Below are 21,660 nucleotides of genomic sequence, written 5' to 3'. Positions count from 1 at the left end.
CACATGCACGGATTGCTTTGGCAAGGATTTGATGAAATGTTGAGGGAGTGCGTGCGGCATGCAGCACAGACAGCTGCAGAAGAACATTCGAATTTTCTTCCAGAAGAATTCCATACCAACCAGGGGTGCGTTAGCGGGTTTGGTGAGATCGATGTGGATGTACTCCGTACAGTACGAAGTCCGACGATGGAGACCTGAAATCTCGGCTGCGGGCTTCAGGGGCGGGCCTGCATCCAGCATTCAGCCTCGAACTCCCGAACATTTGCGAATACAGCCTCGGAGCGATGCTATTAATACCAGTGATACGGAAATACGGGAACAGCTCGTGTACGGAGCTCTACAAACCGAAACGAAGTTGTGGGTTTCCATCTGCGGTAATTCGTACTTCGTATAGATGTGGGCACTTGTATGTCTACTTTTACGCTTTCATCACCGAGACGAAAAGGGGGGTTTCCACAACATTTTTGTTAAATTTACTTCGAACAAAAGTTTGCAACTCGGCACCTCCGGCCAGCTCCACTTGTGCAGCCAAGCACCAAATCTACAAGCACCTAACTAAATAGCGGCCCATTTTAGCAAACCGAATTATCGGAGATTAGTGACACAACCCATTTTCAACGAATTTGAATAGGATAGTCTACCTTTTTCCTTTTTTCGTCCCAAGAATAAATACCGTCGCCCGAGGTAGCCGGATTTTAACCGAATCGACCGTGATCACAAGTTATCAAAGTTTAGAAAGAGTTTTTCGGCCGAGGTCATTATTGAACAAGTATGATGTGACCGTGGCCGTTCCAGTTCCAGTTCCAGCTATCCACCTCTTTCACCGCCTTTGCTCCTCCAGCATGGCATTCTATTTACCATCTTTCGTGACGAGCATACTTTACCTCCGGACTAGCTTACCGCTGTTGCGGACTAAGTTCGGACCACATCTTTGGCTCCCCATGGCACCAAACGACGTTATACAGTCTTGGCGGTGGCGCCTGAGACGTCACCTGCCCAGCCTCAGCACTTGTGAACTGTCATTGGGTATAGAGTAGGCGGTGAGACGGAAATCGGGCACCAACCCATTGGGTTTGAGAGTCGAAGTGAGTGTGTGACCAAACAAGGAGAGCTGACCGAAGGACTTTCCGCCGGACTCTACAGGCTGCAGCACTCCGAGGACGGCGGCCGGAAGAAACAGAAGGAAAGAAGGTTCTCTGCGGCAGCTCTGATGAAGCGCAGATATGCACGTACACCTTGAGTTTCGAGGTGGCCTCTGCTATTGGATACCGTTGCGAGCCCAGACGAACAAATTGTTGAGGAAAGCGAAAATTGACTTCGGCATTTGTCTGCGAGGAAAATTGTTAAAACTACCATGGATTTAGAGGTAGATTGCTTGGCCATCACCCCATGACCAAAATTTGGTATCACAAACGCAATGTAATCTGCGCAATCTGCGAGACAGGAAACCATCCATGAGAGCATGTTTGGAAAAGCACAGCTTGAACGCGAGATAGGGGCTGGCTGCATCATAATCTGCCGCGAAGCAGAGTGATGCAAGGCTTGTTACGCTGAGACGCAGGGGCTCGACGAGAGGACATAGCCTCAGCCTTGTTTCCAGCACACAAAGTGTGGTTTTAAAATGCCCCTTTCTTGGCGATGTTCAAGGGGTTAGAGTAGGAGTTTACGTGCGCCCGGAAATTTTGGGTTATTTCGCTTGACATTGCTCTATGGCTCCAATAATGATCGCCAAAGCGGAAAAGCAATGATAAACACGCTCTGCGGAGAAGCTTCAGGAGAACCAGCTGGCTGGAAATCGCCTCCTGTGCGGCTTATTCCGTAGGAGCAACCTGAATTGGTGACGGGTGGAAATTGATAATCTTTGCGATAAAGGGGGTTTCTCTTGAACGGCCCCTCGGCCCCTCAAGTCTAGGCAGTTGAACTGTATCAATCAAAAAAATTTGACCCTAGGACAAAGCTAGACAACAACTATCTGGAGGAAGGCGCACTCATACTAGCAATTCGTGGTGGATTAATTCTTGGTGGATTAATTTGGAATTGTCGCCCGAACATTGAACTCGGGCACTCCTCTTTGTCAACGGGAATCGCCCAGTTCGCAACGGTCAGTAATCAATAGCCATAAATGATCGGATGGAAAAAGTCTCGCAATGTCGTAACCTCCACTGCCAGGAGCCCGGCCTTCCTGCGGACGGGCGTCGTGCTCAGCTAATTTCTAACAGTAGTTCTGAAGAAAGATGTCAAAGCGCAACACTTTGGATACAAAATTCCCGAGGCAACGGTCAGATCACAGACGGATATGAGGACCGTATGAATTTACCTCGCCCAACGGCTTTTCGTATCGCCCCTTGCAGCATGCCGAATTAAGTTTGTGGTTTGGGCGGTTGATTGCTCTTGGACTGAATGACTTGATGGCTGAGCTCGCTCAGAATCCCAACTGACGCAGTCATGAGGCACGAAGAACGGACTTACTACGTACCTAGGTACAGTACTTCCTAGCCATTGGAAGGTCCCTGGCGAATTTCGTGCCTGATGTAATAGACATGAGCGTTATCGCGGCATTATCGGCATGGACTTCGCCATCTCGGTCACCCACCAGCAATATATCCTTACTAGCATCAAGTTTGTAAGCCATCTACTGGTGATCTCATGTTTGGTGTGACGCAAAGGATGGGCTCGAGGTCGAACAAAGTTCGGGAACCTGCGGCGATCACAAATGATATGGTGCGGGTTGCACAGCTCGGCACCAACCATTCATAAACACCATGATCTCTGAAACTGGCATGTATGTATGTACCTCAGGAGCGGTATGCTACGTACAGTTACAACAGCAACCTTGCGACAGGATTACCAAGCTACCTCATCCCGCGGGACAAACCACACCGCAAAGCAACCTGGAAAGGAGAATCCTGATATCACGGGTATCGCCCAACGAGCGTGGCGTGGCTTGACAACTCAACATCAGCAATTCAACAAGGCGGCCGTCGAATCTTAAACCGGAGATATAAATAAACACTTGGGGCACTCGAAAACGACACATCAGGATTATTTGCGAGGGATTGTTGCCAAGAGATATATAAATGGCTTCAGCCTGACCATTATGGATTTTCTGCCGGCCTGTCTAACTGGATGAGGCAGTGCTGGGAGGCCGAGCAGACAAGGGCACAAAAGAGCAAAAAAGGGCTGGAGGGATGATAATCCCCCCTGGCCATCTGCTGACGTTCCCAAGCAACTGGGATACGGACCAGCAGCAGCAGCAGCAGTCGCAGTCGCAGTCGCCCTCGCCCTCGCACAGCACAGAAAGAGAGAGTCATGAACCGGCCTTGCTCTGGTGGGGGTGGAATTGGCCCTCGGCGGAGCGGTTACTCGTACAGTGTTTCCGGGTTCTTCCAACCTGTCCCTTTCCCCTTTCCGCGGCGTCCTCAGCGGGTTCCAAGTTCCAAGTGTCCAGTTTCCAAGTTCCACGGCGCCAAGCTCGCACACCGTCCCGATTCTGCCAGATGTCGCGGGTGCGGTCATCATTCTTCGAGATGGTCAGGGGAGGGACCTGTTCGGGTTGGCGGCGCCTGGTGGTGGACGCTGGTGGTGGTGGAGATGGAGGTGGAGGCACCAAGAAACGACTTTGGAAACCTCCCCATTGTTGTCCTCGTACTGTACCTACGGAGCGTTTTCGACGTGCAAAAGGGGGTACGCGGCAGCCGCGGACGGGCGAACGGGGCAAGCTAGTGCACCGGAAAGGGGCAGATTACTTCGTATAGTAGTACATGTAGTAGTACCGTAGTATAGTATCATAGTATCATAGTACAGCGTCCCTCGGAATCCCTCGTCGACGGCCATGGCAGGGATGGCGCTCAGTTGCACAACTTACAGGCCTCCCACGCTATCGTGTTTCATTTGAGGCGCTGATGCAAATGCAAAATGCAAACCTCCGCCGCCTCCGCTGAGTCCTGGGCTCCTGGGTCCTGGGTTCCTGCGCTCCTGGGCAAGGCCAAATGAGTGCTGACTTGAACCACCCTGTTGCGCCTGTGCGGTGTGGACACGCCGATCCGAACACGGTGAGTAATAATTGATCAATTTCCCTCGATGCCCGAAGCCTACGAGTCGCACGGGATACGTAGGTACACCATCTACATAAAGAGCCGGCCCCCCCAAGGGCGACGCCAAAAAGATGAATACTCCAGCAATACCATTCAATCCCCATTCGACTCCTCAGGAACCCATTGAGCCAATTCGTCTCCAATACGACATCGCACATCTATAACACAACCCGCTTCGCCTGCCTCAGCTCTTTATATATAACAGATAACCACCACATCTCCCACCGGGCCGCACCAATATCACGACCTTTGCCTGTAACTTTGAGTTTGGCATTGGTTATATAGTACTCGATCAAACGGAGAGAACCAGAACCCGTCAAGACTTCTCACTACAAACACATCCAACATGCCTGCTCACCGTCCATCCCAACTTCCTCCTTGCCCTGGCCCACCACCCAGCCGGCCCCTCCCCCCTCTGCCAAAATAGAATCGCCTGATAGACACCACTCTCTCGATCCATCTGGAAAGCAATTCCCGCTCGCGGCGAACCTCGAACTGGCGATTGGATATTCGACTTCGGATCTGTTCTCTGGCATTTCCATGCGTCAAGCAACAAGCAAACAACCAACCAACCAAATGATTTCTTCCTATCTCCGAGGTCAACAAACGGTTTCACAGCCATCCCACAAATATCACACCTGCACATCAAACCGATACGAAGCACATCTTAAAAACATGGCATACAATCGTCTCCTGGCCCCCACGTTGCACAGCAGCAAACGACATGCTGACATGTGCGTCTCCAAACGCCGTTCTCCCGGGAGGTGGTTAAACCAGCACTCCCTCACACCATTGGCCAACAACGCAACATATCTTTCGACCAAACACTCAGCCACCATCTGCGTTGCGAACCCGAGATGCATCTCTGGGCCGACGCCAGCGCAGCAACTTCCCGGCCCCAAGTCAGCGTGATCTCACTGCCACGATTGTGGAGCGGCGCAGTATTTTCTCTTCCAACATGCACCTTCCGAATTCAACCTTCAGCTTCTCTTCAGCCCTCAACTTCTAACCGCTTGGGAAATTTTTCGACGCGGATGCTGCAGCACCAAATTCTAGCGTCTGCATTTCGGTGGCCTGATACGGCCGTACAAAGTGTTCTGAGCAGGCTCGAATCCATGCACATCATACCATTCTGTTGGAGCCAGCATATTTCCTAATCAGTCTATCTGACGGCGCCCAAATCTCGGCCTCCGATGATGGGAGGGCTTACCTTTTATCTGTATCAACACTTTCGGGTTACGGGGCGCGAATCTAGGGTTTTGTCAATGCGCTTTATTATAATATACAATCTTGGATTATCTGCATTGCCTATTGTATTGTGGCATAGTTTACGGCGTTTTTTGTTTACTCTGCTTCAACTTTGATGGAAGGCGGCTGGGCATATAATTAGGGTAGACTGGATGGGATACCCGTTAGCATTTACTGGTTGGGATGGGATTGCATAGGCCTGGGTACATGCTATGAGGGAATGACTTCCGCACACAATATCATTTGGATTATTATAATTTTTGGTTTATAGCAAAGGAAGCGGCGTTGCTGCAATATACAGCATTTAATCAGCATTGAATCCCTTCGTCTCGAGTACATAACCTAGCTTCTATTTTCCTTGATTAGCACGGCCTTAACACTCCACATGTATCAAGGATAATTGATCCGTGAGCGATATACCACAGCCACACCATAACAATAACAGTAACATTCGGAAGGAAACATGTTTCTTGTTTGAGGCTCTCCTAGCCATACGCTGTGCCACCACGGCTGGCTTGGAACATGGATCTTATGTTAGTGTGTATATGTGTTATGTTGCACTCTTGGCCCGGCCCGAATGTGGGGTAATAATGCATATATATTGTGTGATACATATGCCACGTAACCGCCAGGATTTTCATACCCAGTGTTGGATTTTTCGAATTTAATCTGATGTGTTGTTGTGTTTGCTTCATGGAAGAGATGAGGGGTTTCCTGGTGGTGTGATGAATGGGCGTGGGGGCTACGAATGAGTACTTGAGCGGGGGCCATGGTACATTGGGCTTGTGTGGGACGGCCGGAGCGATTTGAGGAGGTACAGAATTATTTCGATGGCTTATTTTGACAAGGGGAACTCGGGAGGCGCCTGTCTGCTGGCTTTGTTTGACTTACGTGCTGTAGTATAGAAGTATGTGCTGGGATCTATTACATCACATCACATTTCCGATGGCGAAGAGGAAGTATCTCCGTACCCGTAAATACCGCATTGCCTATTGCTAGCTCTTTAAGTTCAAGTCCAAGGCCTTCAGCCATATCCGTATTAAGTAAAATCTTTGGCGGCATCGTCGTCGACTTCCTATTTCGTTTCATTTCCTGATACTTCGTACTTGGTACTTACTATAGCAGTTAGGAAGCACTTACTCCGCACGTACACCTCAGAGATCTATAAATAGAAATAGCCTCTTAGCAACAAGCCCCCTTTATCTTGTATACGAAGTCGTATCATTATGTACAAGAAAAGTAATGTGCGGAGTTAGTGTCCAGTCCAGTATTGATCATGGATATTTGTCTGAGGAAGCGCTCAGCTGATCAAGGGGAAAGCCAGCGCGCGGCCACTAGGCAAGGTAAGGCGAGGCACCAGGCACGGTCATCCCTACCTGACGTGCGCTTTCCTTGGCTTATCGGGGGGCTTGGTTTAGTTTATCGGTTTCAAGACGGGAGGAATGGAGAGATTGAAACTGCAATGCAATGCCGTATGCTCCGTACGAAGTACGAAGGACTTGTCTTCCTGGGGTTGGGGGAGGGGGCGGGGAGTCGGGGATAGAGCGATCTGAGCCTTGGGAATATGCTGCTCTTCCACGTGGTAGGGAAGAACTGTCAATATGCAGCTGGTAGGGCCGGAAACCCAATGTAAACAATAGTGCATGGAAATCATGCCATGCCATACGTCGTACTACGTACCGTGTCTTTGGTTGCTTTCCAAGCTTTGCGTAATATGTACATGTACATTGCGGACTACGTAGCACCAGGGGGCGGGAACGGAAGGGAGACGGCCAGCGGACGGGAGTATCCTCGATTGCCTAGTTTCCCCGGGTGGGAGTGTACATATACAGTTAGCTCCTCTACTTTATACTTCATATTTGATATACTCCATACGCCATCCTCCTCCACGGCTCCCAAAAGTGGTGCAAAAGGAGGTGCTACTCGTACCTACTCGCACTGCTCGCACATATGAGGTGGGGTTGGGGCTGGGGGCCAGACGTCAGATGATGTGGTTTATATTAGGTGCAACTTGCCCCGCCTTGTTGGATCGTAGATTGTTCCTGCGTGGTTGGTTCAGCTGCTGAGGGGCACAGCACCGCAAGGGGGGAGCCTGGCAGTTGCAGATCCAGCAGATGACGATAACAACCAGCTCCACGATTGCGTATCCCGGGAATAATAAATAATAATGATAATAGCAATAATAAGCTGATACGCCGTAGTCTGGAGACCTGGTGTTTGGAGGTTGGCGCGCTTGCCGGTTGCTGAGTACATAAACCTGGATTGCAATATTCTGAGGAGATTGTAGATTTTCCAGATCCCCTTCCCTGTTATACCTGGGTACGAGTAATATAGGCTGACTCGGCCTGGCTGAGTTGACGGTGTTAATTCCCTTCTGAGATCTGTCTGTGGAACGGGCTATCCCTTGATGGCACTGCATTATATATTGATTGATCGACAACAATATGCCATTTATCTGCCGTTCTGCGGCCCCCCCTTCCATTGGCATGCGCACGTTTCTATGACGAGGAGATCGCCAGCAGCCGCGTGGAGAGTTTCATCATCTCATAGCTCACTCCTGAGCCCCGTACTTGGTACTTCGTACGACGTACTTCGTTCCAAGTTAGTAGACATCTTGCACGCGAGGGATTTATTAAACAACTCGGTCCCGCTCGGCTTACCATTGAATGACCCCTTTACGGAGTATGATATCCGAAAAATCCGGATTGTTTGTTTGGTGTCACAAAATAATAAGGTTCGATTGTTAGGCTACACCTTGTTCAAAAGTGCTTACAGTACCACGACCTCGAGACTGCATGATGCAGTGGATCTGGCCAAGTAAGCTTATGGTTGTATATATGGTGAGACCGTGGATTTCAAGGTTTATTACCCATACACGAAGGGCTCACTCAGCCTTGCTAAGGGCAGGGCGGAACTTACGGAAGTAGGAGGACTTGGAAAGGGGAAAAAGGGGCGAGGCGAGGAGGGTCTAGATGGGCGAGGTGCATTGGTGGTTGCAACCACAACCACCAGATCCAGGGGCCGTGGGAGGGCTCAGAAATGTGCCTGAATGAGAACGACTTCTGAGGCGGCCACATGGACGCCGTGTCATCCGCATGGAGAAGAGCGGGAATCTTGAGTTGAGAACCAGAAGAGTGGGTGTGCTGCCACTTGTCGAGAGTCAAAACGAAGTGCAACATGATAAGTCCAATTCACGAAGCACAAAAGGGGCTAAATGCAAGGGGGGAACCATTGCGTCGGATCGTGTGATGCACGCGAGGAAGGGTGTGACGCGGAGAAACGGAGGCTTCTTGCTTGCCACCATGCAATAAAGGGGCATTGTAGTTATTAATATGTCGAGGGTGTACTTGGTACTCTAGTACTTCGGTACTTCGCAGTTTGGGGTTTTTTGTTTTTTGTTATCGTTATCGCTAACCCCCTGAGATACAGTACATTAAAGGGGGCCGGATCACGTGGATTCGTGTTTCTTCGGCGAAATGAAACTCCGCCAAACAGGAGATAAGTTAATGCGCCATGTGAGACTCGACTTCATTCCCAAGGTAGGTAGGCTCCTTGCCTTAGGTACGAATTGCAACACAACAGCACCAAATCCTCATCAAAGGCCAATGCAACCTCTCTTTCTCTCACACATACAGACGTGAAACCGGATTATTGACATACTCCCCGCAAACAAGCTTATATTACAGCGCGAGACATCAACCCCGAATTGAATTTGGCATCTCCTGGAAACGGAACCCGTCGTGGAAATTGTCGCCCCTAGCCATGATCCTCGAGCTTCATGTCTGGGGCCCCGCGTTCTCTCTCCCGTCCATCGATCCTCACTGTTTAGCTGCAATTGCATACCTTCAACAAGCTGTTCCGCGAGGGAAATGGGTCCTGGTTGCTACCAGCGATCCCGCTCTAAGCCCAACAAGTACGTGTTTCACCTACATGGCATTAATCCCCCATTGCTCTAGTTTCTTAGCTGATATATGGCATGGCCACCACAGATGAACTTCCTGCCTTGAGAAACGGCGATATCTGGATTGGCGGCTTTAGGAATATTTTCCACTACCTGGCGCAATTCTCGTCTGGGGAATGGGTGCTTGATGCTGGCCTGCCAGATCAGCAGGGTGCGGATTGCATTGCGTGAGTCCGCGATATCTGTCTATGCCAATGGCAAAGGACCGAACTGACAGATGGCGTCTGCAGCTTCTCGTCCTTCGTGGAATCTCATGGGCAGCCCCTCATCGACCTATCCCTCTACGTCTCCTCACAGAATTATACCACCATAACACGCCCTATTTATAACACAATCCAAGCATTCCCTCTGCCATACCTCACCCCACCTTCTATTCGCGCAACTGCGAAACAACGGACCGCACATCTTGGCCTCTCATCACTCGATGTTGACACAGAAAACGGGGAAGGCCGTCGCGAACCTTCCATCATACCGGAAAGCTTACGAAAACCCAAGCCCACGGTTTCGAATCTCCTTGCAGCATCTCCAGAGACAAATTCCCAGATCAGGCTTAGTGCCTTGGCCACGACTCTTTTTGAGCCATTACAAAAACTGAAGGGGAAGAAGCGGTACTTGGTGTCGGATACCCATTTCTCGAGTTTAGATTGTCTGGCTTTGGGGTATCTGTCCCTAATTCTAGTGCCTGATCTGCCACAGCCATGGCTCGCGCAGACGATGCGGTCGAACTTCCCGGATTTAGCTGCGTGGACGGAAGAACTGGGTGAATCAATATTTGGCGGACCAGTGGATGTGAGTGACGCGCTGCTATCCAAAGGCAAAGCCGATACGAAACCTATACGAACGTCGGAGAAAGGGAAAGGTTCCCTGCCTTGGGCTGCTCCTTATAATGGGGGCATAATTGGTGTTGGTAGAGTATTTTTATCTAGTATTGGCGACTCGATACCTATCGTTGGCCAGCTAAGGAGGAATACTAGGATGCGGCAACACGGGGGCAAAACTCCTGGTGATGAATTACAAACCTCGTCGTCATGGCAGACTCTTACCACGGTTGGTAGCGTTATATCTGCTGTGGGGTTAGTTCTTGGCTACATGTTTCACCAGGGAGTAATATCTCTTCCTTCAAGTGAGGAATCTGAAAAGCAAGGAAGTAATACTGCTGATTTGAATGCATTCGGGGATGCGGGAGCAGCGTTGTCGATTTATGCGAATCGGATGGATGCTGAGACTCAACGGCAAAGAGCCATAGGGCAGCAATTGGGGCATGGTGCTCCAGTTGCTGAGGTAGATGTTGATGTTGACGTTAAGCGTGATTTAGTGACGATTACAGAAAAGTAATGCAAAATCCGAGCTAACATCCCTTCTGCTCACTGTCTCATTTTCGATTGCAACTCGCGATTTTGTCCCTTTGCTTCGTGCCACCTCACACCCAGTTAACCAAGTATAGTTATACACATAGAGTAGCCATGTCCATCAAGGAAGGGCAGATTGCAGCATGTAAGTCCAAAGGCAGGGCTCTAGTTCTTCCTGACTAAGGATGCAAGTAGCAACAATATATCAATATGTCCTGTTTTCAAATTTCAAAAGGGGACCTACCCCCCTAAAACACCACCTTACATAAAGTGGAGCGCCTCCTGACAGTGCGGCATCTCCATCACATTCTGACTTCTTCTCACAAGATCCACTTATTAGGGGTTAAAGCTCATGTGACAACGCAGAGTCCGATGGCGGGATCACGGCCGTTCATAGGGTCAATGTCACGGGGAAGTTGAAAAGTTTAGAGTCTGTATCAACCGGGAAGACGGGGATGGGACGGGGATGGGATAGTTCCTGTGCTCTCGAGCTGTTGTTTCAACAAGATAAGAAAGTTCTGCCGATTATACGTACTGTGCTACAGTAGCAGGCCGTGAAGCACGTTTCTAAGCTTAAGAGGGTGCGGTCGTAGAATGGCAACAGCTGTCCATCTGACCATGCTGAAGTCCGGATGAAGTGGAATATAGAAGATCAGATAAAACTTCATATTGACATATTATGATCGAAAATGCCCGTATTCCAACTAGTACTGTATCTGCTGACCGCCCTCTGCTGTCTACAAAAAGCTCGAAACCACACGCGAGAACTCCTCAGGTTTCTCAACCATAGGCAAATGTCCCGCATTCCCAATAACTTCAAATCTCGCTCCGCCCTGCCCATACGAGGCAGCCATATCCTTCATGGAGCCCGGCAAAGCGCCATCTGAGCCTCCCACAACAAACATACCCTTAACAGCACTATTCTTCATCTCATCCCTCATATCATACTCAAACAGTGCCCTTACGCTCTTTTTAAAGCCCTCGAGACTATTGGTGGCAACCATACTCTTAACTTCGCCAACCTTCCTCTCCATATCTTTCCCATCATAGTTTTCCTTTGCAAACCATCGCCGGACAGTTAATTCGGCGAGATCCTGGCCCACGGTACTTTCACCTGAGGTGGGATCGGCAGCTGATTCCTTCTCAGCGATTGCGATACGATCACCCCATGCCTTGGAGTTGCCCGCGGGTGATTTGGAACTGGTGTCACAACTAATAAAACTCCCAACCCTCTCGGGGTATTTCAGCGCTGTGTTTAATGCCGTGGCGCCACCGAGACTAACTCCTATTACGGCGGCGGCTTTCTTGACTCGTAATGCGTCAAGCAGAGCGATGACATCAGAGGCCAGGAGATCAACGGTTATGGGTGTCTCGCCGCAGGAGGAAGAGCGGCCGCGCGTCTGGTAGCGAAGGATGCGGTACTTTTTGTTGGATGGAGAGGAGAAGAAGGATGTGAGGAAGGAATCCCAGATCCCCCATGTTACGAGGATGGAGTTGCAGAGCACGATGAGTGGTGCATTGGGATCGGAGGAGCCCTCGAGACGGTAGGGGAGGGGAACGCCATCTGGGGTGGTGATGAATGATTCGATAGCACCATAATCAGCGCTCACTGGAGATGTAGAGAACGTCTTGGTGGGATACGGGGTGGAAGGGTCGGTGGAAGTCCACTCGGAGAGGCTCGGGCCCAGATGTCGAGGGGCTGGGCCGAATGTGTAGTATAAATCGTAGACTCGTCCTCGTTTGTCCTTCACTACTTTGCTCGCAATCTCACTGCTCCATGGCGTGGTAGTGACCGCCATAAATTCTGGCCCCCACAATCCATTTTTCGGCGCATATTCGTGCAAGGTAAGGTATTCCACCGCTGCATTCGGGTCGATGGAGGATGTCACAAATCGCCGTGTGCGAAGCCAGCCGGGGACTTTGGACATCATCTCAACATGTTCCTCCTTGTACCATTTATCCACCTGCTCTTTCATTCCCTCTCCAGGATTTAAAGAAAGGGATACAGCAAGGACGACATTTCCCTGGCCCTCGTTCCCCACTTCTTCCAGCCTCTTGAATTCTTTTGATTCCCAGGTCTCGAGGAAATCATACAGTTTCCGATTGACATTAATCCGTGCCATTGCATCTGCCTCCCTCTGTGTTTTTACGGGAGGCCCGCGTAGCCGTAGGTAAGGCTCCTTCGTTAACTCCGCCATGTCTGTGATGTCGTATATGGCCATCCATTCTGGCTTTTGCTCGGAAGGTTGAGGCTCCGCATCGTTATAGTCGTTTGCCCGATAGCGGAAGCCGTTCGTGACGAAGGGAAGTTGCTGGAGACGTGTTGCGCCGTGTTCGTTATTGTACCAGTCGTGGAATTGGGAGTGTGGCAGCCCGGGTTGGGGCTGCATTGTCACGTAGAGAATGCCGGGTGTAGGTGCCATGGTGTCGGATCAGCGCTGGTGGGGGGTTCAAGGGGACTGACGGATGCAAATTGAGGGTGCTGATACGATATCTGGGGCGATTAATTGTTATAGTAAAGGTATTCAGAACTAGAATTAACTACTTGCACGAAGTACCACCAGTATGGAGATATTGAAAAGAACGAGGCTAATAGGAAGTGGTCGGAATGCTTAACCGCGGGCTGGGCTATTCTCTCTCCCCACTCACCGATCAGTGACCCACCGTTGGAAGAATAATAGGTGATAGATGAGTCTATCCCTACGCTCGTAGTCTCGTAAGTCTCGTAGTATCTTCCGTCTGCAGGAGGGGTGACGGACAGAGCGGACGTTGTGTGGAGAGCGCGGAGCGGCGAATCTCGGTAGATCGAGCGGGAAAACAACACCACAGCGTCCAGTGCGGTAAAATGTCGGCATTCCTGGGCCGGCCAGTAAATCAGTAATAAGTACATTTACAGAGTCGAAGTACATAGTACGAAGTAGACAGGTATTGTTATCAGGAGAAAGCCCATTCTACCCTCTTTTCCTATCGTATCTATTTGTCTATGTGTATTTATATTTATATGTACACCTATATATTATAATATTCGATCTTGGACATTCAATCGTACCAAATAGCATTCATCCCAAACCCAGGCTCCTTGACATCACAATGAGCGACCCTCCCTAGAAATTCATCCTTCCATCTGTAAATCTCTAACCAACCCTCCTGGTCATCCGTCAACGCTAGCCATTCGTCACTCCAGGGACACGGGCTGACAGCGTTGGAGTGTCCTCCACTTGTTGGCGTGGGATTTAGACATATCTGTCTCTCGATATTGCCGGCTGGGCCCAAAGCAAAAGCTGCAATGTACCCAGTAAGGTGGAATGCGTTAGCTCGAGAGGTGGCGAAGAGATATTTGCCGCTGGGAGAGAGGAATACGACATCCGAGCGGTACAGTTTTCCATTGGGATTTGGTATCCCTGGTTTTTCTTTTGTCAGTCTGGGTTGAGGTGAATGAAGTCAAGTAGTAGATTTTGGCTTACCAGGAGGAATAAGTGGATATGTAATGTGGGTGAATACAGGACAATGCGTTTGTTCATCAATAACATAAACTCCAAGTCTATTTCCTGCTTCCATCAGGACATATAAATATTTATCGCCTGGATGTAGAGCAACCCATCGAGGGTGGTCCAATGGATCTGGTGCCTCGAGACTGTTGACCAAGGTTAGATGGCCCGTTTCTGGATCTTTTTTATGCGTCCATATTTTATTTCCTCGTAAATCGGCTGAGTAGAGATATGTCTCGCTGGAATCGAAGACCATGCCGTGGATTCCAGTCTTAGGGCTATATTCGTAGTTTTGGACACACTTCTCCAGGGCGCCATTTTGGTCGACCGACAAAACGTTGCCCCATCCCGCGTGGTCGTAGAATGGGTTTCCATAGACATTAAAAGGGGATTTTTTCGCTGCTAGGACGAAGATTGCTCGAGTATTGGCGTCGGGACTTGCGGCCAATGCTGAGGGGATATTAGTACACTTCGTATTGGCCAATGCCATGGGGGCATAGGAGAGAGAGTGGCTATGGAACACGAACGATCATGCCCCATAGGATGTGAAGCATTGTGAATTATCTCTGTGGGGCTGTTCACCGTGAAGCTGGACCATTTCTTCATGGCAGCTCCATATATATTCTTCCTCGCATGCTGGATGGAGAGAGAATGGTTAGTTGAACTGGCCCCAAGACTCCCTCCGTCCGAATAGAACCAGGCATGGACGAATGAATAGCTCTACTTACATCGAATGTCATCCACGATATGGGCTCATCCTCTGGGATGGGGGTTCTCTTGATCAGCTTCAAGGTCAAGGCCTCGTCATCGAACTGGAATGTGAAGATGGCCCCTGGCGGGGTCCAAGTGCCGACCATCAAATGATGCAACATAGTGAGGATGAAGAGGCAAAACGAGACAATGTCGCAGCAGTAGAGATGAGGAAATTTGAAATTGTAGAGAGCAGAGCAGAGCAGAATAGAAAGAATGGGGATGTTATCCACGGTATCAGTATCGGTATCGGTATCTTCAGAACCTCACCTACCGTGCTTCGTCCTCCCAGCATGCATGTGGGGTTTCCCCAAGACGCGAACTAGGATGGCGATGATTTTAATTATTTAATCAACCTATTATGATCCGATACAATACTCCGTCCAAAGAGCAGTAAATCAGGAAATTAGTCGTAGAGCAACGAGGTGGGCCAGGCGGCAAAAGTCTTAGCCGGCGCTCGGGATGGCAACACGGGAGTCGATCTATATTCTACTCGAGCAACGATACGAGTAATCCCTTCCATCTTTCCCTCCAATAGCAATGGCGCCAAAATGGCAGAGTAGTCGCAGAAGGCAACTCAACATAGGTACCAGTATATCGCAGATGCCGATTGACGTGCCGTCAGCTCTCCCTCCTCCAGTGGTGCTGCGGTTACTGTACGAGACACCGCGCCCAACGCTACTCGATACCGCAGCTACATCCCGTGTGCGGCGACGTAGGAGGGGCAGCCAGCTAACAACTGCTGACCTTTGCCTGCCACGATTAAGGTTCTTGGCCCCACGGTTTGTACATAGGTCAGGGAGGTAGGTTTATTGCTATTGCTATTGCTACTATCATTGTTATTATATATATATATATACCGTCTCCCTCTCTCCCTCCCTCTGCCTCTCTTGTTCCTCCTGTTCATCTCCTCTTTCCCTCTCCCCATAGTCCATTCCATTGGCAATCACAGTCCTCTCCCTAATACTACCCCCACCAAGCCCATCACAGCCCATCACAGCCCATCACAGCACAATACAATACAGCCATGTCTCAATCACGGTTCGACCCCAACTTCACAAAGCATGTCATCGAGACCATCGGTCCCAATTGCACGCCTCGCGACCGCGAGGTCCTCGGCTGCTTGATCAAGCATATCCACGATTTCGCCCGCGAAATCGAGCTCACCCCGGAAGAATGGATGCTGGGTGTCAAATTCGTCAACTCCATCGGCCAGGCCAGCACCCCAATCAGAAATGAGGGACAGCGGATTTCAGATGTTATCGGCCTAGAATCGTAAGTTCCCAAGACCGAAGAATCCTGCCCTGTCCGGCGAGGCATCAGCATCCCATCACATAACTAACTGATCGTCTTTCTTCCTAGCCTCGTTGACGAGATCGCTCACAAGATGGTCACCGAAGGCGCCGACCCCACTTCATCCTCGATTCTCGGTCCCTTCTGGTCGCCCAATGCCCCGTTCCGCGAGCTGGGCGGCAGCATTATCCAAGATCCAGCGCCCGGCGGAAAGCCAGCACTGATGCATGGCAAGGTCATTGACCTCGTGACCGGAAAGGGCATTCCAAACGCTGTAGTTGATATCTGGCAGGCGTCTTCAAACGGGAAATATGATTTCCAGGACCCAGAGAATCAATCAGATAACAACTTGAGGGGTAAATTTAGAACGGATGAGAATGGCGCCTACCACTTCTACATGTTGAAACCGACTGCCTATTCGCTGCCTACCGATGGACCTGCCGGTGTGCTCTTGAAGCTTTTGGACCGGCACCCAATGCGACCTGCTCATATTCATCTCATGGTAAGGGAATCCCAATAGACTCACTGCCCAAGGAATACCCATCTAACTGAAAACCTATGCAGATCACCCACGATGACTTCAAGCCCGTTACCACACAAATATTCCCTAGAGACGACCCATATCTCGTGAGCGACACCGTGTTTGCCGTGAAGGATGATTTGGTTATCGACTTCCTTCCAAGGGAAGGGGACCCAAATGCGAAGCTGGACTTGACCTACGATGTGAAACTGGCGCCGAAGTCATCATGATATGCCGGCGATGCTCCAGTATCGCAGACCACAATTGGTCTGGAGTTCGGAATTTGAGCGAGTGCACTCGACTGCACATCGAAAAGCCTATATGTGATGCCGAGGGAAATATTTGGGGAGACCCGTACTCGTATAAGGAAAGGTGCTGTTTTCGGAGTTTTGGCATACCAATTTTATCGCATTGGTCATGGGACATTTACATGGTGTAAATATGAAGCATTGAATCAGCCTGTTATATAAGAAATTTTAAAACAGATAAACAAGCTTCTTGGTTCTACTCTAGTAGGTGTCATGATCTACTAAAGTGTATCATGTGTAATATTTTCCTCCCATACTTACTCCGTACCTGGCTTGGTATCTATAGCCCAGCGATTTTACACCCTTTAACACAAAAGCTACACAAGATACAAAGTTTACATCTGGATTTCCTTAGCCATCACAAGGTCTATACTGTAGTTGTAATTGTAAGTATTTAGCACAGTACCAAGTCCAAGCCACAAAATGTAGTCGTTGGGTAGGGGATGAAGGCATAAATAAATCCATACGTAAAACGCCGCTAGCAAAGCAAGACATAAATCGCGAAATGCAACAAAACAATCAGGACTCCCTCTTTTTCAATCAATATCCCCTACTTGTGCATACTCAAGTAAGCTTTTTCATATCAGTTACCATGGAACCCCGCACACGTTACGCTGAGAGTATCCGTAAGGTTATTGCTGGTTGCATCGCGGAGCGGTACTGGCTACTTGTTTTGGAAGGTCTGTCGGCATTGTTGATGGTAACTGCTGGGTTCCTTGCATCGAAAGGACGAAGTAGTAAGGTGGCAGCGCATGTACATATACGTGCCGAAGGGTAAATACAGCTGCGCAAGCAATATGAATAGCGGAGAGGAGGGGGAATCGAGTGATCTGCCGTGCGATCTGCAGTACCAGTATTGCTGTGGAAGGCAAGAGTAATTGGTGCTTTTGTTTATTTTCTGTCTCAGCTGCCATGTCTAACTCTCGAGTTTTCCAAAGGGCGAGAAAGGGAATTTCTGTCTTCGAGCAGTAGTCTGTGGGCGAAGATGGATGAAAATGCACTTCTCCGGTTCTTGAAGTTCGTCCTTCTGTCATCTTGCGTGCAATTCATAGCTGCTCAAAATACATCATCATCGTGGAACACAACCTCTTTCGATCCGCTCAAATACGTCAACCCATTGATCGGCACCGACAATGGAGGAAACGTTTTCGCGGGTGCTACTCTGCCATATGGCATGGCAAAAGCAGTAGCGGACGTCGACGGGCAGAACACCGCAGGCTTCTCGACAGATGGCAGCAACATCACCGGATTCTCACATATGCACGACTCGGGGACAGGAGGAAATCCCTCTTTAGGGAACTTCCCTCTCTTCCCGCAATATTGCCCCGAAGATGAAGTTAACAACTGCAACTTCGTGATAGGAGAAAGGAAAACGAAATATATCAATGATAGCGTAGTGGCTACGCCGGGATATTTCTCTCTGAATCTGGAGACTGGCATTAAGGCTGAGATGACAGTTACTGAGCATGCTGCTCTCTACCACTTCAATTTCCCTCCCAAGTCCTCGAAGAATGGCACGGATCTAAGCCCATTGATCCTACTCGACCTCACGGACCTTTCCGCCAGTCGCCAGAATGCGTCCGTGAGCGTGGATGAAAATGGTAGGATCAGAGGGAATGGAACTTTCCTCCCAAGTTTTGGGAGTGGTTCCTTCATCCTGCACTTTTGTGCGGATTTCCTGGGCGCGAAGGTTAAGGATACGGGGATCTGGGTCAACAATCGTGCAGGTACAGAGCCGAAGACTATTTTTGTTACGAGAGGAATCAATCTCTTCTATCTAGAAGCTGGGAGTTGGATACAGTTTGAGCGGCCGGCGGATGGAGTCGTGAGCGCTAGAGTCGGTGTAAGTTTTATCACCGCAGATAAAGCATGCCAGAATGCTGAGACAGAAATACCTGGCGATGAATGGGATTTCGCCGGTATTAAAAAAAGTGCTGAGGAGGCCTGGAGGGAGAAATTGAGTGTGGTGAGGATCGATTCGAAGGGGGTTAGTGAGAACTTGGTGACGAACTTTTACAGCGCTATGTATAGGACAATGATGTCTCCGCAGAACTATACGGGAGAGAATCCTCTTTGGGAGAGCGAGGAGCCTTATTATGATTCTTTCTACTGGTAAGTCTCCCAAACTATACATTCCCGGACTCAGCCAAAATGTTAACGGAGCGAAGTCTATGGGATGCATTCCGTTCCCAACTCCCGTTCCTCACAATTATCGACCCCACCTCCCTCACAGCGATGATCCGCTCTCTCCTCGATACCTACGTGCATATCGGCTGGCTTCCAGACTGCAGAATGAGTCTCTGCAAAGGCTTTACTCAGGGAGGTTCCAACGCAGATGTCGTTCTCGCCGATGCATTCGTCAAGAACCTCACCTCTTCCTCCCCATCCTCGCGCATCAACTGGGATCTCGCATACGAAGCCGTGCTCAACGATGCAGAAAATGAGCCTTTAGACTGGTCCGTCGAAGGACGCGGTGGTCTTATGTCGTGGAAAGCCCTAGACTACATCCCCTACCTCGACTACGACTACCTGGGTTTCGGAACTAATTCCCGTAGCATATCTCGCACATTAGAATACTCGTATGATGATTTCTGCGTCGCCACTATAGCTAAGGGGCTGGGGAAGGAGGAGGGCTATAAAAAATATATGCGACGAGCTATGAATTGGCGGAACCTGTGGAAGGAGGGTCATAAATCTTATATTCAGGGGAACGATACAGGGTTCACGGGGTTCTTTCAGCCGAAGTATCTGAATGGGACATGGGGGGAACAGGATCCGATCAAGTGTAGTCCGCTAGATAGTTTTTGTTCTTTGACTTCCAATCCGCAGGAGACGTTTGAGGATTCGATTTGGGAGTATCAATTGTACGAGCCTCTATTTCATTCGTCAGCTACTCACGGCCTCCTTCACCTATTCCCTCTTTTAAACCTACTCTAACGAAAGATAGTTACGTCCCCCACGCAGTCTCGCAGCTCATAACCCTCCTAGGTGGGCCCAACACTTTTATCTCCCGCCTTCAATTTCTCCACACATCAGGCTTGACAGATATCGGTAATGAGCCCTCCTTCTTAACCGCCTTTCTCTACCATTATGCTGGGCGCCCGGGTCTCTCATCGGAACTCGTGCATCAGTATGTTCCCGGCTACTTTAATGATACCGTGACGGGATTGGTATGTCCTTCCTCATTCCCTTTTCTTATATTCCACATCTCCTCCATCCGCTCCCTAATACCAACTCTATATCTGACCCGAACGTAGCCCGGCAACGATGATACGGGTGCCATGGCCTCCTTTAGCGCCTTCATATCTATAGGTGTCTTCCCTAACCCGGGACAAAACATTTACTTCCTAACCGCGCCCCTCTTCCCCTCCATATCGATTACCTCACCCGTCACCGGTAAAATGGCCACGATCACAACATCTAATTTCGATCCGGAGGGGAAGAGGATATATATCCAGAGCGTTAAGTATAATGGTAAAGTCTATGAGAAGAGTTGGATTGGCCATGAGCTTTTTACGGAGGGGGGTGTACTTGAGTTTGAGGTCGGAGATGTGGAGAGTGAGAGGTGGGGGAGGGAGAGGGAGAGTTTGCCGCCGAGCTTGTGAGTAGCTAATGCGGTATTGTGTTAATGAGATACATATGGTTAAGGTTAGGTGAGGTGATAAGAGCCTATATATTTAAATTAAGGAACCACGGATTACTAGTAGAGCTGTCAACTTTGCTATCAGATCAAATTACACACTACTTTGATTCACTAACTAGCTATTAGCAAAATACTATTTGTCGAATATGATTGATGGAAATAATTTCACGTTACAATTGTTTTACTCTTCTACATTGTTCGGACTGTTCTTACAAGGGGGGAGCGTTCCAGGGGCAACTGCCTACTTCGAGTAAGTAGGTAGCCTTAAATATAGTAATTAAACCAGAGGAGCACACCAATCTTCCTGGGCATATGTAGCATGACGTAGGCGATTCTGCAACGCTGCTAGGCTACCGAAATGCAACATATCAAAGCAGATATTGCACTGACTAGCACAAGCTCGTCAAGCAGCGCCTCGACCTACCATTCTTTGATATCTATGCCTGAAGGGTTCCTCGATTTCGGCTTAAAACGAGCATTCACACTTCATAAACTATTTCGGCGTTTGGAGAGAGACAGTCTACATGCTTAAGGCCGACAACGAGGTGATCGAAGAGGCTGAGCCCCGTACGCATTTCTACACTGGTCATGGGTTCAAGCCGCCCCATTCAGCTATACAACGAGGATATCTTCTGCCTGCAGCTCTAGACGTTGACAAGACTTCACCAGCAATATCTTTTGTTCCAGATATATAGAGTCGCCCAGCAAGAACGCTTTGTACTACCCAGTTTAACCCCAGCGCTATTTATCCACTTCCAACAACGAATCATGACCGCTTACCAGGCTATGACAATCAGTTTAGCTGGTAAGAACAAGAAAAGAAAGCAAACATGAGGAAAACACTTCATCTACATCTTCCCTTTAAAAGCTTTGCCAAAGCTAAAATCGCAAGAGAAGTGTTAAAATCCAACATCGTCATTAAATTGAGTTCCTACTATAAAACTCTACGATGTAGTTCAAAAAGGTTTATACCATGAACTTCGAGCTACACATTCCAAAATATGGC

General features: G+C 49.3%; 6 protein-coding genes across 6 annotated transcripts; 4 read left to right on the top strand and 2 right to left on the bottom strand.

Moving 5' to 3' along the window:
• Positions 1–2,762: 2,762 nt before the first annotated feature.
• On the top strand, positions 2,763–2,992 carry BP5553_09917 (uncharacterized protein; the record flags this gene model as incomplete). Its single annotated transcript, XM_032018540.1, has 2 exons — positions 2,763–2,786; positions 2,843–2,992. 2 exons carry the CDS (start codon positions 2,763–2,765, stop codon positions 2,990–2,992), a joined length of 174 nt encoding a protein of 57 aa, XP_031865377.1.
• Positions 2,993–9,104: 6,112 nt separating this feature from the next.
• Positions 9,105–10,638, top strand: BP5553_09916 (Uncharacterized protein; the record flags this gene model as incomplete). The annotated part of the gene is made up of 3 exons (XM_032018539.1): positions 9,105–9,255; positions 9,332–9,470; positions 9,534–10,638. The coding sequence occupies 3 exons, from the start codon at positions 9,105–9,107 to the stop codon at positions 10,636–10,638; spliced, it is 1,395 nt and encodes a 464-aa protein (XP_031865376.1).
• A 751-nt stretch (positions 10,639–11,389) lies between these two features.
• Positions 11,390–13,075, bottom strand: BP5553_09915 (uncharacterized protein; the record flags this gene model as incomplete). The annotated part of the gene is made up of 1 exon (XM_032018538.1): positions 11,390–13,075. One exon carries the CDS (start codon positions 13,073–13,075, stop codon positions 11,390–11,392), a length of 1,686 nt encoding a protein of 561 aa, XP_031865375.1.
• A 616-nt stretch (positions 13,076–13,691) lies between these two features.
• Positions 13,692–14,680, bottom strand: BP5553_09914 (3-carboxy-cis,cis-mucoante lactonizing enzyme; the record flags this gene model as incomplete). The annotated part of the gene is made up of 3 exons (XM_032018537.1): positions 13,692–14,053; positions 14,117–14,590; positions 14,668–14,680. The coding sequence occupies 3 exons, from the start codon at positions 14,678–14,680 to the stop codon at positions 13,692–13,694; spliced, it is 849 nt and encodes a 282-aa protein (XP_031865374.1).
• A 1,237-nt stretch (positions 14,681–15,917) lies between these two features.
• BP5553_09913 (Aromatic compound dioxygenase) lies at positions 15,918–16,933 on the top strand (the record flags this gene model as incomplete). Its single annotated transcript, XM_032018536.1, has 3 exons — positions 15,918–16,165; positions 16,253–16,685; positions 16,748–16,933. 3 exons carry the CDS (start codon positions 15,918–15,920, stop codon positions 16,931–16,933), a joined length of 867 nt encoding a protein of 288 aa, XP_031865373.1.
• A 1,063-nt stretch (positions 16,934–17,996) lies between these two features.
• Positions 17,997–20,616, top strand: BP5553_09912 (putative alpha protein; the record flags this gene model as incomplete). The annotated part of the gene is made up of 4 exons (XM_032018535.1): positions 17,997–19,123; positions 19,180–19,875; positions 19,959–20,181; positions 20,269–20,616. The coding sequence occupies 4 exons, from the start codon at positions 17,997–17,999 to the stop codon at positions 20,614–20,616; spliced, it is 2,394 nt and encodes a 797-aa protein (XP_031865372.1).
• Positions 20,617–21,660: the final 1,044 nt, after the last annotated feature.

The sequence above is a fragment of the Venustampulla echinocandica genome (assembly GCF_003357145.1).
Source record: "Venustampulla echinocandica strain BP 5553 chromosome Unknown scaffold_12, whole genome shotgun sequence".
Lineage (NCBI taxonomy): Eukaryota > Fungi > Ascomycota > Leotiomycetes > Helotiales > Pleuroascaceae > Venustampulla > Venustampulla echinocandica.
Note: the sequence above shows the minus strand (reverse complement) of the source record. Positions and strands in the feature narration are given on the sequence as shown.